The 18,258-nt window shown below is 42.6% G+C and overlaps 1 protein-coding gene across 4 annotated transcripts in view; it reads right to left on the bottom strand.

Moving 5' to 3' along the window:
* Positions 1-625: 625 nt before the first annotated feature.
* USP12 (ubiquitin specific peptidase 12) overlaps positions 626-18,258 on the bottom strand; it is a 118,407-nt gene continuing 100,774 nt past the window's right edge. For 3 of the 4 annotated variants that reach the window (XM_033236593.1, XM_033236589.1, XM_033236592.1), the window contains one exon: positions 13,944-17,156. In XM_033236593.1, the coding sequence (XP_033092484.1) occupies positions 17,055-17,156 (102 nt within the window). In that variant the 3' untranslated portion in view covers positions 13,944-17,054. Of the gene's footprint in view, positions 845-13,943; positions 17,157-18,258 lie in introns of those variants that run through there. The other variant, XM_033236590.1, reaches the window with a different exon arrangement.

Raw genomic sequence — 18,258 nt, 5'->3', positions numbered from 1 at the left:
AGGGATAAAAGACTACAAATATGGTGCAGTGTATACCGCACGGGTGATGGGTATACACACACACATATATATATATCCATCATATATATATATGGATGTATACGGAATAAGCCATAGCCCTTGGCTATGGTTTATACATTTTCCCCTCCAAAATTCAGGTTGCAAGTTACTCCCCAATGTGGTAGTATTGAGAGGTGGGGCCTTTTAAGAGGTGATCAGACCATGAGAGCTCTGCCCTCATGAAAAGGTTAATCCATTCATGGGTTAATGGGTTACCACAGCAGTGGGACTGGTGGCTTGATAAGAAGAGGAAGAGCGACCTGAGCTAGGATGTGAGCACGCACAGCCCCCCACCAAGGAAGTGTCCCTCACCAGGTGGTGCCCTCTACCGCCTCAGGACCTCAAAGTCCCTGCCAGCAAGAAGGTTCTCACCAGAGGTACCCCCTTGACCTTGGAGTTCCCAGCCTCCAGACCCGCAAGAAACAAATTTCATTTCTTACAAATTACCCCTTTCAGGCATTATCAGGAATAGAAAATGGACTCATACATCCACCAAATAAACATCCAATGTATGGAAAATCATACACCCATTAAGATGGATTCTAATGACATGGGGATATAGTCATGCATTTACTTAATGTATTCTCCTCGAGCAACCCTCCATGTATGAGGAAAAAAAGCACAGTGGCTTTGGGAGTCAGAGTGCTTCCTTGGGCTGATTAGGAGGGAGTGGCTCACTGCTACGTGGCTAGAACACACAGGACAGATGGAAGGAATGCAAGTAAGAAGTCTTGCATTTCCTCCACTCAAAAGTGATTTTTAAAAGGCAGCAAATTTAGAAAATCTGAAAAAGAAAAAAAAAAGTGATTAGGAGGAAACCTCATCACCTCATCATCAACCAGCAAGAATCCGCAGAGGTAACGTGTGCAGAAGGAGGAGGTGCTGACAGTGGTGCCAGACTTCCCCAGAGTGGGATGGGTTTGAGCCCTTTCTATGCACATGTCACAGGGTCTGGTGCTTTCATCAGGACGGAGCGCTGGGGACACCCAGACACACACACACTCGAGGGAAATTTACCAACATGTCAGCACTGGCTGTCTGAGTTGTGTTAATTACACTTGCATTTTTTTTCTTTGTATCTTGTGTGTTCTAAATTATCTCTAATAAGATGTTTCTACCACACCAGGGAGAAAAAGCAATAGCAGGGACTGTAAAATAAAATTTAAATACCAGACCCTACAAACATGGAATGTGCAAAGGGCTGCATCTCCCTGCCTTCCCTCCCTTCACTTGCTCCCTCCTCACCTCCCCAGGCAGCTCCTGGAAGGAGTGGTCAGCCCAGCCCTCCACTTCCTCTTGCCCACGCAGTCACATCTCTGCCATCAAGCTTGCACTTCGCACCCCCACCCCCAGATCAACTGTGACCTCATCGTCAAACCCAAGGGACATGTTTTTATCGTTATCGTGCGTGGCTATCCAGCATCTGACCCTGTGGGCTGCTCTCTCTTCCAGGTCTCTCCCTGCTGCCTTTCCTGTCTGCCTTGTGGGTTTCCTACTTGCACCTCCTCCGTGTTCCCCAGAACACCATCAGGGACCTCTTAATCTACACACACTTCCTCTTCTAAATTAATGGTTTCAAATAGCAATGCCACACTGATGACTCCCAAGCCCGTGGGTAGCGCTGCCCTCCCTGAGTTCTTGCTCCACATGTCTAACCACCTGCTGGGTATCTCCAGCAGGAGATAAGCTGAAGCTTGAGACATAAGCTGAACCCCGAAGGATGGCTGCGTTTTGAAATGAAGACGTTGGGGTGGGGTGGGAGTGCTCCAGGCAGAAGAATGACACGCGCACATGTTTAGTGGGGAGAGGGCTCACACACATTGCCTTCCAGGGACTCAGTCCAGCAGGAGCTCAGCAAGTTCAAGACCGAACATTACCATTCCCCAACAGGAATTCATCGTCCCCTGTTCTCTAAGCGCAGGTGCCATTAACCGGTCACCCAAGCCAGAAATGAGGAAGTCCAGTTATCCACTCGTTCATGTATTCATTTGCTGTTCCTTAGACACATGCAGACAGGATGCACACATCGCTTACAGCCCTGCCCTCACAATGTGGAATCCACCGAGGTCGGGAGGCTGTCTGCTGGTGGTGGTGTGGGCTGGCAGCCGGGTCAGCAGGCAGTCACATCTCAGTGTGGAGGTGCTGTGACGGAGGAAGAGATGGGGCCAAGGAAACACTCAGGAGGGAATCGGGAAAGACTTCCTGAGGTGGCGACATAAGCTGAAACCTGAAGGATGGCTGGGGTTTTTTTTTTTTTTTTTTTTTTGAGACAGTCTTGCTCTCTGCCCCAGGCTGGAGTGGGTGGCGCGATCTCGGCTCACTGCAAGCTCCGCCCCCCAGGTTCAGGCCATTCTCCTGCCTCAGCCTCCCGAGTAGCTGGGACTACAGGCGCCGCCACCACACCCGGCTAATTTCCTTGTATTTTTAGTAGAGACGGGGTTTCACCGTGTTAGCCAGGATGGTCTCGATCTCCTGACCTCGTGATCCGCCCACCTCGGCCTCCCAAAGTGCTGGGATTACAGGCTTGAGCCACCGCGCCCGGCCTGGCTGGGTTTTCAAAGTAAGAAGTTGGGGTGGGGTGGGAGTGTTCCAGGCGGGAGAAATGGCACGTGCACATGGTTTAGCAGGGAGAGGGCTCACTGCACAGTGCATTCCAGGGACTGAGTCTGGGACGCCCAGATTGTGGAGAAGGTGAGGGTATGTGTGTGAGAGACGAGACAGAGAGAGACAGAGAAACAGAGTGACAGAGGTGTTTTAGGAACTGAGCTCTCAGGGACCTGGTTAAAGAAAATGGATTTTGCCTAGAGGAACATGGAGTCACTGTAGTGTCTTAAGCCAGAGAGCTCTTTCAGCATCTATTCACTAAATGTGAACACTTTAAGAAGAGCCCTCAAATTTCACTGTCAGGGAATGTGTTTGCATAGGCCAAGCCTGCAGGCAGAAAGGCTGAGCAGGAGGCCCAGGTGACTAGCCTCGCCCAAGCAATGGATGAGAGGTAAGACAGGTTCAGGAGAGTTTGCAGAGCCAGTCCTACTAACAGAACTTGCTGAATGTCTGAAGGTCTGTGCAGGAGGAAGATGAAGGACTCGAGGAAGCTTTCCAGCCAATGGCAAGTGCACATGGGTGGATGATGGTACCGTGCAGGGTGAAGGAAGCTGCAGGAAGGTCAGTGTTGGGGCAGGAAGTGGGTAGAGCAAGTTGAGTCTGGGATGTCTGTGTCATAACTGGGTAAAACTGCCAGGGGACACGGCTGGAGATACAGGCCTGGGACCTGGGAGATCTGGGCTAGAAATAAAGGTTTGGTAGGCACTGTCATCCGATGATAACTGAAGCCATGGGATTAGACAAGGTTGTTTCAGAAGAGTCTAAAGACAGCAAACTGCGTAGAACAGAGCACTGCAGAACATCAACTTTTGTGCTAAGAGCAGACTCCCTCCTGCTTACTTCCATGGCAAACTCTCCACCATGCCCTAGATTGCCCTCAGTACCTGTAGTCCCAAACCTCCATCCCCAGTGCCTTCACCTTGTCCAGGCTCCTGTCCCTTCTCAGTGGGATTCCTACTACCTTCTCAAGGGTCTTTCTCTTCCAGTCGGGCTCTCCTCTCCAATCTACCTCCTCTGCTGCCACTGAAATGACCTTACCAAAATGTCATTCTGAGAAATCAGTCATTAACATTCCTCAAAAGTTCCCTATGTCCATTTTAGGAAAATCCAGACTCCTTACCTGGATAAAAAGGGCCCTTGGGGATTAGAATCCGCCTTTTCTCGCCTCATGTTGCCTAGTGTACTGTAGCCACACGAAGCCTGTACTTCCCGGACGCGTGATGCTTCTGAGTGCCACCATGCCTTCTCGTGGACTTTTCTCGAAACTCTGAATGCCGCCCGCCTCCACCCTCTCTTTGAACTAAATAACTGACTTCTTGGAAGCTCGGTTCACGTGCTATTTCCCTTGAGGCCTTTTCCGCCCAGCAATCTGATTTAGATGCATTTTCCCGGTGTTCCTGCATCATCTTTTTTTTTTTTTTTTGAGATGGAGTCTTGCTCTGTTGCCCAGGCTGGATGCATCCTCTTATTTATGCTCCCATTATGGCTCTCAACAATCTGTATCCCTGCAACTCATTACTGATTTGTGTTTCCTTCACCAAACTGCACATACAAAATCTCACTCAACTTTCTTGGTAACTGAATGCAGTAGGCACTCAATAAATACGTGCTGAATAAACAGATAATTACTACCATTTACAGAGCACTTTCAATTAAATGCTCACTCACGGAATCCTACCACTGAGCTAAGCAAGCATCCATAACGCCGCTTCATAGATAGGGACACTGAGGCACGGGTGCCCAGGGTAACACCCGGAGTGGGGCTGGGGCGTGAGGATGGCCTGCCTCTAGAACCTGCACTCTTAACCACAGCAGGCTGCCTCTGGTAACTCCTTTCTCTGAACCCAAAGGACATTGTACAGATTTTGTCAGCCTTTAACAACAAAAACTCCTCTTCTGCATTGGAAAGCTCCATGAGAATGGAAATTGCCTTAGGCATCTTTACATTCCTTGCAACAACAGATACGATGCTCTTCACATAACACGTGTTCAATAAATATGTGGGAGATTAGAGCTGGGTTTTAGCATGTCTCTAGATGACACTATTTGGGGAACTATTGCCATGAACTGTGTGATGTTAAGTTTCTCAGTTGAGTTGCACATCTTACAAGATGGTGTTATTACATTAGCCATTTTACAAATGGGAAACGTGGGCTTGGGAAGGCTATACAACTTGTTCAAGGTCATGAGGCTGTGAAGAGCTGGCTCACTGCCTACTTAAAGTGTGTATGCTTAGCTCAACATACAAAGGAGAAGGCATGGCCCAGCACAGTGGCTCATACCTGTAATCCCAGCGCTTTGGGAGGCTGTGACCGAAGGATCCCTTGAGGCCAGGAGTTTGAGACCCGTCGGGGCAACATAGCAAGACCTCATCTCTACAAAAAAATTTAAAAATTAGCCGGGCATCATGGCATGTCTGTAGTTCCAGCTACTCAGCAGGCTGAGAGACAGGACGATCACTTGAGCTTAGGAATTTGAGGTTGCAGTGAACCATGATCACACCACTGCACTGCAGCCTGGGCGACAGAGCAAGTCCCTGTCTCTAAGGGGAAAAAAAAAAAATTAAATCAACAAAGGGGATGGCAATAAACATGATCAGCCAGGCGCGGTGGCTCAGGCCTGTAATCCCAGCACTTTGGGAGGCCGAGGCAGGTGGATTGCTGAGCCCGGGAGTTCACGACCAGCCTGGGCAACAAAGTGAGATCCTGTCTCTACAAAAAAATAAAATAATTAACCGGGTATGCTGGCGGGTGCCTGTAGCCCTAGCTACTCAGGAGGCTAAGGTGGGAGAATTGCTTGAGCCCTGAAGGTCAAGGCTGCAATGAGCCATGATTGTGCCACTGCAGTCCAGCCTGGGCGACAGAGTGACACTCTGCCTCAAAAACAGAACAGCAATAATAATAACAATAATAATAAAAACACCTTATGGTCAAGTGATTACCAGTCCAGATCTAGATTGGTGCTGGGAAGAATGCCAACAGACCTGTATCAGAGAAAGTGACACTGCCACAGATAACTCTGATGACAGAATTCCCTTAGCCTGGTAGCAAACCTAACCCCAAGGGGCTATCACACCAGAGAAGGCTGAAAGGCTGCACTCGAGTCATCTTACCTCCTGTTTGCCTGAAACATCTGCATCTATCACAGATAGCAACATCCAGGTCCTGGGTCAATACCATTTGCGATTAGGCTGGCTTTTACCTATCTAGCAGTCAGCTCACTTCACAAAACTCTCCAAACGTGCAAATTGCCCAGCAAATGCATTTTCTTCTTCTTGTCCTTACCCTTTCAAGGGTCTTTAAGATGTGTCTTTCCATAGGTGAAAAGGAAATGGTTTATGCTAGATCAAATGATACAGACGCAACTAGTTTCTGGTAGAAATCTTCAGTAGCCACCCACCAGCCCTCTTCAACATGAGGCTGTTAGTTTGGTTTTACCAGTGTGTCCCCAGGTATCAAATGCCTCAGAATCACTGTAGACTTTATAACACAGTTTGTGAGCACACCAAAAACAGTCTAATTAAGAATCCTAATAGCCATTTCAACTCTACCTAATCTCAAATCCTCATAACTAAGTTTTGCACACATGGGATGTGGGACAGGCTAATAGGTATACCCTGGGCATGGGAATTCCAATTATTCTCATTCCATTACAGCTCCCAAAACTGCTAGGCAAGGTCAGTTTATTAAAAGCGAATGCTGGTAAGCTGTGGTACATCCGTACCATGAAACACTGATGCCCCCAAAGTTGGTTCTCTTCCTGGATTCTCAGCAAAAGCCTTTTCCATCTACCTAGCTGTGCAAGTTAGGGAAGCCTAGGGATCCCCCCCTAGGATTCCCTTCCATGGCTAAGGCTTGTCACCTTCCAAACCGTGCTCCACACCCAGGCGTATCTTTTACAAGTACACATCTCCCCACCCCTGCACACTGTGGCACAGGATCCTAAACCTCATCTCGATTTGTAACTTCACATGCAGTAAGGTAAATTAATGTAATTTCAAATCCGTTCTAATCAATAGTTTAACATGTAGTAAAATACAGAGTATAAATAATGTGCAGAAATCCAGACACTGCGATGCCCCTACTTTGTGTTCATGATTAGGAATTTTTTCGCAGAAAATTAAAAAATACATCCGTTCAACAAACCAATTTAATCAAAATGCAACAACTGATGAATTAGGGAATGATAAACATATGTAATATTGGGAAAATAAGTCAGATGCTTACCTGTAGCTGTTTTCTGAGGTTTCCATTACATCTAATGGAATAATAATCTATTGTATCTAATGGAATAAAAATCTATTCCATTGACATGAAATTTTATGTCTACTTTCCTCACCGTTCTATCATTTTTTCTTCTTAAATGTAAAACTTCAATAGGTTATAAATAACTAGCATCTAGTAAAAGTCCACTCACAAAAATATTCATTTTTGTAGCCTAAGAATATTGTTTGGAAAATGGTTTCTAACTGAAGAAAAAAGCTACCAGAAAAAAAAAAAAAAGGTTCCAGCAACTAGTTTAAAAACAACAGTCATTGCATTTGTCATCTCAAACTGTGCAGACAGTAATTACTGTCTTGTTTCTGGGCCTGACAGTGGATGAAGACTTTGTAATGACATGGCGAATACAGTGGTATGAAAATTCGATTTTATTCTCTGTCATCTTGCTTACGAATCACCCAATGTGCACTTCAAGGATTGATGGGGAGAGGATTAAAGACAGCACAGTCATGCAAGGTGAATAGACCATCTCAGTCACTTTTTAATGTAAGTCTTCTATCAAGCTGGTCACGATTCAGAGGTTCCTCAATCTAACCTGAATCTTCGAAGGAAGGTGTTTTGAGAGATGGTGGAAGTGTTTTATTAATGCAGCATAGACTTACCCAACAGCAATAATGTCACTTTGATACCACCCCACCTGCTCAAACTGAAGTTGATATAAACTTGACTGCCACTCTCAATTAATCTTCAGGCTGTTTTGTTCAACCCACCTCTGTTCTAGTCGGGAACTGGTGATGGAATGCTTCCCGTCCTGATGACCAATAAAAATGTGAATTCTCCCTATGGTGTGTTACAGCACTCTAGGTACAGCTATTTTAAAGGACAAAGGACAGCGTGATGCAGAACTAAATATGAGCCCTGGAATAGAAAATATGGGCCCAGGCCAGGCATGGTGGCTCACGCCTGTAATCCCAGCATTTTGGGAGGCCCAGGCAGGTGGATCATGTGGTCAGGAGTTCAAGACCAGACTGGCCAACATGGCAAAACCCCGTCTCTACTAAAAATACAAAAATGAGCCAGGGGCCTATAATCCCAGCTACTGGGGAGGCTGAGGCAGGAGAATTGCTTGAACCCGGCAGGCGGAGGTTGCAGTGAGCCGAGATCGTGCCACTGTATTCCAACCTGGGTGACACAGAGCAAGACCCCGTCTCGGAAAAAAAAAAAAAAAAAAAAAAAAATATATATATATACACACACACACACACACACATATGGGCCCAGACACCAGCTTGGCCATTTACCAGTGACCTTGGCTAAGTCCCCCAGTTTTAGTTGCCTCAACTGGGAATAAGCTTAAGGTTATCCTGCACAACGCTCTAGCCCAGGGGTGTGCAATATTTTGGTGTCCCTGGGCCACACTGGAAGGATTGTCTTGGGTCACACATAAAATACACTAATAATAGCTGATGAGCTAAAATTTTTTTAAAACGTTCATGTATAAATCTCATGTTTTCAGAAAGTTGACGAATTTGTGTTGGGCCACATGCTGCCTGCAGTCCATGGGCCATGGGTTGGACAAGTTTGTTCCAGCCAGTGTTAAGAACCCCACCTACGAACAGCCTAATGAGGTATGTTTGATACTTTATTTCTTATGTCAGTTCCTCTCCCTGCTCAACAACCAGAAAGCTCTTCCTTGCACTCAGGATGTGGCTCTCTGTCCTTTTCAATGCAGTGCCAATTCAACTCTAGAAGCAAAACATCCCCCGGAGAGCAGTCCTTCAAACACTGTATGAGAAACCAAGTGCTACCAACCGTGTAAGTTTTCCCTGAGCAATCCTAAAATGATTTGGTTTTCTGACAACTCTCCCCATGTCAGATCAACTCTGGCCTGGCGGAGACCTTACAGAAACACACTAGAGAACTCCAGACGAACTGCATCCCAGGGAGTTCTAACCACCCAAACCCGGCTGGTCAGAATCACCGGGGAACTTCTGAAAACTAGTTTTCTCATCTGCAGTGGATTAAAATCTTCAGGGATCGATCTCAGGAATCAAAACATTCTACTAATCATCCAGATTTGATCAAATCAGTATAGCGGAACTACTTAAGACAGTTTGGCTAATGGAAAACAAGCAGCAGGTATGAGCTTTTCTCAGTTATGTTTTACATCACAGTTTAATTATATGGCAAATTGTCGAGAACAGGTTTTTGTTTTTGGAAACAGGGTCTCACTCTGTAGCCCAAGCTGGGTTGCAGTGGTGTGATCACAGCTTACTACAGTCTCAACCTCCTGGGTTCAAGTCTCCAAGTAGCTGAGACTACAGGCGCACACCACCATGCCTGGCTAATTTTTTGTATTTTTGTAGAGAATACAAAATATAATTTTATGTCGCCCAGGCTGGTTTTGAACTCCTGGGCTTAAGCAATCCTCTCGCCTTGGCCTCCCAAAATGCTGGGAATACAGGCATGGGCCACCACGCCTGGCCAGAACAGGTGATTTTTAAAGGATCCAGTAATTAGATGCGTTATAACAGATGTACATGATATAAAATAGAGTACAATCTTTTTCTCAGGAGTCGGTGCTCTACAGTGGCTGCCTGAGAATTCCTCAAGAGTAATTTAGGGCCTTTCCTTCGGGAAAGGAAAGGGGAAAAATTAATTTGATGCAGTCTTAGAAATTCTATTACCCAACAGTATCGTAAGTTAATCTTCTTAAATTCCTATCATACCTAATTCCTATTATATCTAGTATTTCCAGCCCGTTTGACTGTTTTTGACTCCCAGATTCCCGTTTTGGGCCTGGCAATCTGACTGCATCCCTGCGATTTCACCAATACTTTCCTGCCCTGCATTCCTCTACCTACCCTGCAGAGTGGTATAAATGTCCATTTATACAGCTGATTTTCCTCAGTTTCCTTTGATTCATTCTCAGATGACAAATTCCTCAGGGGCAAAAACTAGGCCTTCAAGTTTCTTACGAATGACTTACAGTAAGGATGTAAGTACTGGTTATTGGTAAAAATCTTTGGATAGTCTCAAACTCCTTCAAAACGTTGAAGAAGGTGGAACATTTCCTAACTCATTCTATGACACCAGCATTACCAAGACACCAAAGCCGGGCAAAGACGCTACAAGAAATACAAATTACAGACCAAAGTCTCTGATCAATATTGATGGAAAAAATACTAGCAAGCTGAATTCAGGAGCATACTAAAAGTATTATGCACAATAACCAAGTGGATTTATCTCTGGAATACAAGGATAGTTTCACATATGAGAAACAGCATAATATATCACACGGATACAATAAGAAAACACATGATCATCTCAATTGATACAGAAAATTCGACAAAATTCAATACCCTTGATTGAAAAAAGCCACACCCAAATTGAAATAGAAACGTGATCAAGGCCATGTATTAAATACCCACAGATAGTATCATACTATGGTAAAAGACTAAAAGCTTCTCCTCTAAAAGAACAAGGCAAGAATGCCTACTTCCACCACTTCTATTCAATGTAATATTGAAAGTTCTAGCTAGAGCAATTAGGCAAAACAAGTAAATAAAAGTCATCCAAAATTGAAAACAGGCCAGGCGTGGTGGCTCACGTCTGCAATCCCAGCACTTTGGGAGGCTAAGGCGGGTGGATCACCTGAGGTCAGGAGTTCGAGACCAGCCTGGCCAATATGGTGAAACCCCATCTCTACTAAAAATACAAAACTTAGACGGGTGTGGTGGCAAGCGTCTGTAGTCCCAGTTACTCGGGAGGCTGAGGCAGGAGAATCGCTTGAACCTGGGAGGTGAAGGTTGCAGAGAGCTGAGATCATGCCACTGCACTCCAGCCTGAGCGACAGTGAGACTCCACCTCAAAAAAAAAAAAAAAAAAAAAAAAAATAAATAAATAAATAAATAAAAAAATTTGAAAACAAAGAATTATCTGTTAGCAAATGGCATGATCTTATAGGTAGAAAACCTTAAAGATTCCACACCAAAAAAAAAAACTAATAAAGCAAATTATTCAGCAAAGTTGCAGGACACAAAACCAACAAACAAGTATCAGTTGCATTTCTATATACAATGAACAATCCTAAGAGGAAATTAAGAAAATAACCCCATTTATAATAGATCAATAATAAAATACTCAACAGACCTGTACAATAAAAACAACAAAACGTTGTTCAAAGAACTTAAAGACCTAAATAAATGGAAAGACATCAGTGTTCACAGATTAGACTTAAAATTGTTAAGTCAATTTAGTCTTCCTCTCAAGTACCTGGGATTATAGGCATAGAATTTAATCTACTGTCAAACACTACCCAAAGCAATCTAAAGATTAAATGTAATCTTTGAAAATCCCATTGACAATTTTTGCATAAACAGAAAAACCTAAGACTTGCATGAAACTTCGAAGGGACTTAAGTAGCCAAAATGATCTTGAAAAAGAACCAAGTTGGAAGACTCATACTTCCTTACTTCAAAACTTACTATAAAGCTACATTAATCAAAACAGTGTGGTACTGGCTAAGGTCAGATAAACAGACAAATGGGACAAAACAGAGTCCTGAAATAAACCCTAGCATACATGGCCAACTGATTTTGGTACCTCATTCATTGGGTAAAGGAGTCTTTTCAGTAAGTGGTGGTGGGAACAGCGGGTACCAACATGCAAAAGAATGAAATTGACCCTTGTATCACATACTAAAATTAACTCAAAATGGATCAAAGACCTAAATGTAAGAGCTAAAATAATACGCTTAGAAGAAAACACAGGGCAAAAGTTTCATGACATTGGATTTGGTGATGCTTTCTTAGATATACCAAAAGCAAAGACAACAAAAGAAAAATTAGGCCAGGTGAGGAGGATCACACCTGTAATCCCAGCACTCTGGGAGGCTGAGGTGGGAGGACTGCTTGAGCCCAGGAGGTAAGAGCAGCCTGCGTAACATAGTGAGACCCCCACCGCTACAAAATATTTAAAAATTAGCTAGGAGCCCAGAAATTTGAGACTGTAGTGAGCCACTATGATTGTGCTACTGTACTCCAGCCTGGGTGGGAATGGGACCCTGGGGAGGAAGGGAGGGAAGAAGGCAGGAAGGGAGGACGGGAGGAAGGGGGGAGGGGAGGAAGGAAGGGGGAGGGGAGAGAGGAAGGGAGGAAAGGAGGCAGAGGAAGGGAGGGAGGGGGGGAGGGAGGGGAGGGGTGGGACGAAGGGAGTAAAGGAGAAAAGGAGGGAGAAAGAGGAAGGGAGGGGGAGGGAGGGACGGAGGGAAGGAAGGGAAGGAGAAAGAAAAAGAAGAGAGAGAGACCGACTGCATCAAAATTTAACATTTAAAACTTCCATGTATCAAAGGATACTATCTATATCCAATGCTTATTATTTTCTGAATTTTTTTTATAATAGCAAGAATGTAAAGAAACTGGAACACTGGTACATTGCTGGTGGAAATGCAAAACGGTACAGCTGCTGTGGAATACAGTACGGCTATTCCTCAAAAGGTTCAACACAGAAATCCACATGCTTCAGCAATTCCTAGATCTATACCCAGAAAACCCCAAATCTGGGGCTCAAACAGATACTCGCACACCAATGTTCGCAGCAGTGTTAGTCACAACTGCCAAAAGGTATAAATAACCCAAATGTTCATTCATGGATGAAGGTATAAGAGGGCAAACAGTGATTCTTCCACCTCTATGAGGCACCCGGAGCAAGTTCATCAAGATAAAAAGCAGAACGCAGGTTCAGAGAGGCCGCGGGGAAGGGAAGAAGTACAGGGAATGACTATTTAATGGGTACAGAGTTCCTGTTTGGGACAATGAAAAGAATTCTGGAAATGGACGCAGTGGTATTTGCACATCACGAATGTACTGTCACTTAATCGGACGCTTAAAAATGACTAAAATAGTAATTTTTAGGTTATTTTACCACCACCACAACAAAAAATCTTTTGGTAAGGATAGCCATGGTTAAGGGCTTGGACACTGGAGTTATACCTACCTGAAACCTGGACCTGCTACTTTCCAGCTGAGCGGCTCTAAAAAGGTACTAACCTCTAAAGAACCGCAAATTCTTCTTTTGTAAAATGAGGATGTCACTGTCTCATAGATGTGGTCAACATTAACATTAGAAGAAGTAAAATACCGAGTACAGGGGCCATCACATAGCAGGCTATCACCCAAAAGCAGTGGCTGGTTATTTCAGTAGCTCTGCAGACAGAACAGAGACATGGTTATTATAGAAAACACATGAATGAAGAGAGATGGGAAAAACCTTGCCATGTTAACAGGCACAGGTACTGGTAACAGGGAATCATGAAAAAAAGCTTGTGGCAAGGGACTCTCAGCTTTTCATGAAAAACTTTCAGGTATAGAGGATTTCATGTACTAAAAGTTCCGTAAGAAGTGTGTGATACAGATGCTTAGAAGAGAATGCGATCGCAGGTCCCAACTGACAGCACAGTTCACCTGTCACTGTGCTTGTTCTAGGAACACTTTCAGAGACATGAATGAAAAACAGTGCTTCCAGAATAGGGCTCCCAGGAAGGACGAAGTCTCTGAAAGCCACCTGATACAAAGATCAGCCTTGAGATCAGAAGCACACTGGGAGAAGGAAGGACAGACTGAAAATAATGGCAACGTAAGCAACAATTCAAGTTACTCAGTAACGGAACCGGCTTCCAGCACTCAAGTGCAGGCTGACTGACCACTTGTGAAACAGATTTTACAGGAGCAATTACTACAGGAGAAACAGTGACCTTTAAGGTATTATATACCTGTTTTACCCTCTAAGATTCTATGACTCTCAATTTTCAAATTTAAACTTTGAACTTTTCAAAGACATGCTATCACAGAAAGATGACACAAGCTACTATGTGCTAAATAAATGCAGGCACATGTAGAATGTTGTTTTACACACATGCAATTCTGTCCTAGGGAAAATCTCTTTGGATACAGAAGTAGGAGCTTGGGCAAAAGTAGTGGCACAATTTCCGAAGTGTCTACTTCTAATCTGTAAATACATTTTAGGCAAAAAGGAAAAAACACACTTAAAACCCACAGGCACAAATAAACCAACTTTAATAGATATTATTTTATATTTATATAGCGCCTTCTTCAAGAACCTTAAATGCTTTACAGACATTATCTCTAATTAATCCCCACAACAACCCTGTGAGGTAGGTATTACTCCCATTTTACAAGACAGGGAGACTGAAGCACAGAGAGGTTAAGTGACTTGCCCAAGGTCACACAGTTAAATTCACTGAAGAGCCAGGACATGAGCGCTTTAGCCTCCCAGCTCCCAGTCAAATACCTCATGATAGAATCTTTAATAAAAAGTGTTTTTAAAGAAAGTATCAAGAGTAGTTATGAAAATGAGGTCTTTCTACTGCCATCAAGGAAAGAAAAACCCCTATACTGATGGTTAGAGGCCGCAAGACCCACATAATACAACATTTCCTTCTTTCCCTGTTCCCAAGCCTCCTGGTTCCTGTCTTAAGTAATCTTTTAAAGGTAAAATTTCCAAGACAGAAGCCATGTGACTTAAGAAGTGGGATTTAATTTAGAATATTTACTTTTAGTTACAATAATTTATAGAAATTTTTATTCCAATATACAAAATACGGGACAGCCATCCCAATAATCATGTACATAGTTACATAGCAATCGGCCACCATTAACAACTTAAACCAGCCCTGCATTTTAATCACGGTCAACCAACATACAACCTCACAATGCTTTCTTCATGGGTCACTTTCCTTACTTACTATACCTGTATTTTTCCCCCATCCCTGACCCTATATGTTTTAAAAGTATATTGAGTTTCTTCAAAACATTTTACTTAGATCCAGCTGCATTAAGAAGAAAAAGTAAATGTAAAACTGTCACCCCACAGTCCCTCCCCTGACAAATCATACTATGAAGTATGATGTAGATGTGAGTAAGTATGTGATTACTAGGAACTCAACACATATACTAGAACTTGCTTTAATATGAAATGTAACTTGGCTTTTACTGCATGTTTTTTCTTTAATGCAAAAATGTAGAAACAAACACAACATAGTATTTCAATGCTGTACCTTTATGCAAATGACTTCATCTATCTTTTCTTAAACATGTTGTGATATAGCTAATGTTAAAACTGACACAGCTTCACTTTCCTCTTTTTCGCTGTACTGAAAGCTGCAGAAATACAGCTTTAATTCCAAGACAATTTGGTTTAAGCCCTCAAAATAAAAAGAGTGCATCCACTTTCACTGCCCTGACTTTCCCCACATTGTTGATTGTGATTCTCTGTGGCATGTTGGTAGATAAGGCTGGCTATATATAATTTGTACAAAATATCTCTAGCCAGGGTAAGGCTTTAGAAACTAGCTTAAAAAGAAACTTGTCAAAATACTTTTGATATTTAGTACAAATACTAAATATTATAATTTTCTCCCAGCACATGTGTTTAAGCAGCCCAATTACCTAAGTGACCCTGTTAAAGGTCTGCTTATGGAACAAATAGGTGAAGTCATTTCCTGAGCCAAAAGATACAGATAATAAATAATAGCAGCAGACTAAAAAATTCCTTTTTGTTGTTTGTTTTCCATAGTCAACAGTTTTAGCAAAAGAACTTTAGAAAATGACAATTTTTAAAAAAAATTTACTGCCTGAAAAGAATTTAATAAAGAACATAAACAAGGCCTGATTGCTATTATTCTGAATATAATTTTCAATAATTTTCTGCAAGTTACATTCGGCTACTGTCAGACAACTTTCTGATGCATGGAAAAACGTCCAAAAAAACTGCGACGGTTTGCATACATTTTATGTTACATATATTACTTCTTAAAACCCCCAACAGAATCTTAGCAAACACAAATTTTAATTTCTGAACACCCTTCCAGTAAGATTTGTAAAGGTGCGGGGAAGGCGAGGAACGACTTATTTTTTGTATTCTTAGTCTACTTGATTAAAATTTAATCTTCAAAGGGTTTGTTTAGCTCGCTATCCAGGCTGCTAGGGTTATGATGAACATTATTACTTCTTTCCAGGGTAAAAAATGACATCTGAAAATAACATAAATGCTATGACAAGACTTCCCAAGCATGACCTCAACTTGAAACATTAGAATACTTAAGAATTCTAAAGATTGGTATACCACCACTGCACCAGAATTTTTAATTATTCCAACTACTACAGGAATTTTTTTATAGTTTTTTAATTTTACGAAATTAAAGCTGAAGAAAATAACTGATTTAGAAACCATAACAAAAGGACAAATATTTAGCCAGAGATATCAGTTCCTCCTGAAAAAGGATATTTACCTCCTCTCACTGCAGTTTTTCTCAAGGTATCTTACTGATTTCAGATAGAATTTAAAATTCACCTTAAAAATAGAAACAAACAAAAGGACTACTTAAACTGACATTAACTAAAAAAAATATGTTCAAATTGACTGACAGAATCATGGGCACTTCATACAATACTTAGACTCTACCAGTTTTAAGTAAAATAAATAAGGAAAAAATTATAATTACAAAGCCAGTCTTTCCCCTTGGGGAAACAAAAAGCCACTTTTGACCAATTGCTCCCTACATATACATATACTGTATATTATTATAAGCTTCTTCAGAGAAGCAAAACATCTTTGTCTTCCCGACACTGGATTATCTAGCATGTTAGGCTTTATATCAGGAAGGCAACTGCAAGTGTTGGGCCCAAAAGTATTTCTGGTTTACTCTTGAAAAGACCACTGAATATGCTTCTATACACACTGAACCAGGCAAATTTATGCAGTGTGTTCAACATCATCTCCTTATCAATACAGCACAGATTCCGATTCTTTCTACTGCACTCCCAAGGAATTCAAAGCATTATTGGTGCAATTAATAAAGAGAAAACGCGTGTCAATGACTGGAAGGCTGTTTTACAAGAGGAGCTGGTATCTCTGATTTCACCTCCTTGTTGAATGGAACTGTACAGACAGCATGATACCTGAGCAAATAAATCAACTACCATGATCGGAAGAGCTTGTCAATCCGTCTTTGCTTTATCGTGTGCAAAGTGTGCTACTGCCCCCTGAGCTTCCTGCATTTCTCTTTTCTTGAAAAATCAGTGCTTGATCCTTTCCAAAATAACCAGAGAAGAAATGAGGCAGAAAGTATCTCTTCATCACGGTTCCCCCTCAGTCCCGAGACTGATAGAAAAGGATGTAACCAGACTCAGAGTTCTTTGAAATATCTGATGTCAACCCGTAGAATTCTTCAATAGCCTGTGCATCTATTTTCTGTGAGGCAAAATGTAAACATTAGTACATAAATGAGCTCTGTACAGTCAGATGGCTTATATTTAATAGACTGATAATACCAAGTATTTGGGGAAAACGGAACTCTCATACATAGCTGGCAGGGCACTCTGAAAAAATGTTTAGAAATACCTATCTTCTAAAGCTGAACATACAACTACCCTTTGATCCACCAATTCTACTTCTAGATATAGGATGAATTATATGAAACCACTAATAACTATTTTGGACCTACAAAATGGCAACTTCCAGGCTGGGCGCAGTGACTCACGCCTTTTAATCCCAGCACTGTGGGAGGCCAAGGCTGGCGGATCACCTGGGGTTAGAAGTTCGAGACCAGCCTGACCAACGTGGAGAAAGCCCGTCTCTACCAAAAATACAAAATTAGCCAGGCACAGTGGTGCATGCCTGTAATCCCAGCTACTCGGGAGGCTGAGGCAGGAGATTCACTTGAACCCAGGAGGTGGAGGTGGCGGTGAGCCGAGATCGCACCCTTGCACTCCAGCCTAGATAACAAGACTCTGTCTCCCAAAAAAACAAAAAGGCAACTTCTAGTGCTCCAACCTAACATATACCCAAGGAAAATGAGTGTATATGTCTGGCAAAAGGCTTGTAAAAGATGACCAATGCATTTTAATTCACAATAGTCATTAACTGACAAAAAGTCAAATTTCTAACTTGGTATATTTGTACAGTAGAAAATGACAAAGCAGTAAAAAAGAACTGCCATTACTGCAGACAACAAGAATGCACCTCACAAATATATTCAGTGAATAAAGTCTGACACAAACAAAATCATACTGTATGAGTCCATTTATATTCAAGCCTAGGGTAGCGGGCTCCAGGAGGGTAGAGGTGAGGAAAGCTTAAGTTCTGACCAGAAGGAGGAACAAGGGGGCCTGCTGTGGTGTTGAAAATGAATTATATCTCGACCTGGATAGTAGTTACAAATGTGTGTGTCTGTGTGGCTGTGTGTGTGTGACGAGGGGGACACACATACACAAATTCATCAAATTCAGATTTGTATATTTTACTGTATGTATGTTACATGGCTTATTTTTATTTTTATTTTTTTAAAGTCAGG

This window comes from Trachypithecus francoisi, unplaced genomic scaffold, assembly GCF_009764315.1.
Source record: "Trachypithecus francoisi isolate TF-2019V2 unplaced genomic scaffold, Tfra_2.0 Contig01461, whole genome shotgun sequence".
Lineage (NCBI taxonomy): Eukaryota > Metazoa > Chordata > Mammalia > Primates > Cercopithecidae > Trachypithecus > Trachypithecus francoisi.
The sequence above is the reverse complement of the archived record's forward strand: the minus strand, read 5'-3'. Positions and strand labels throughout refer to the sequence as shown.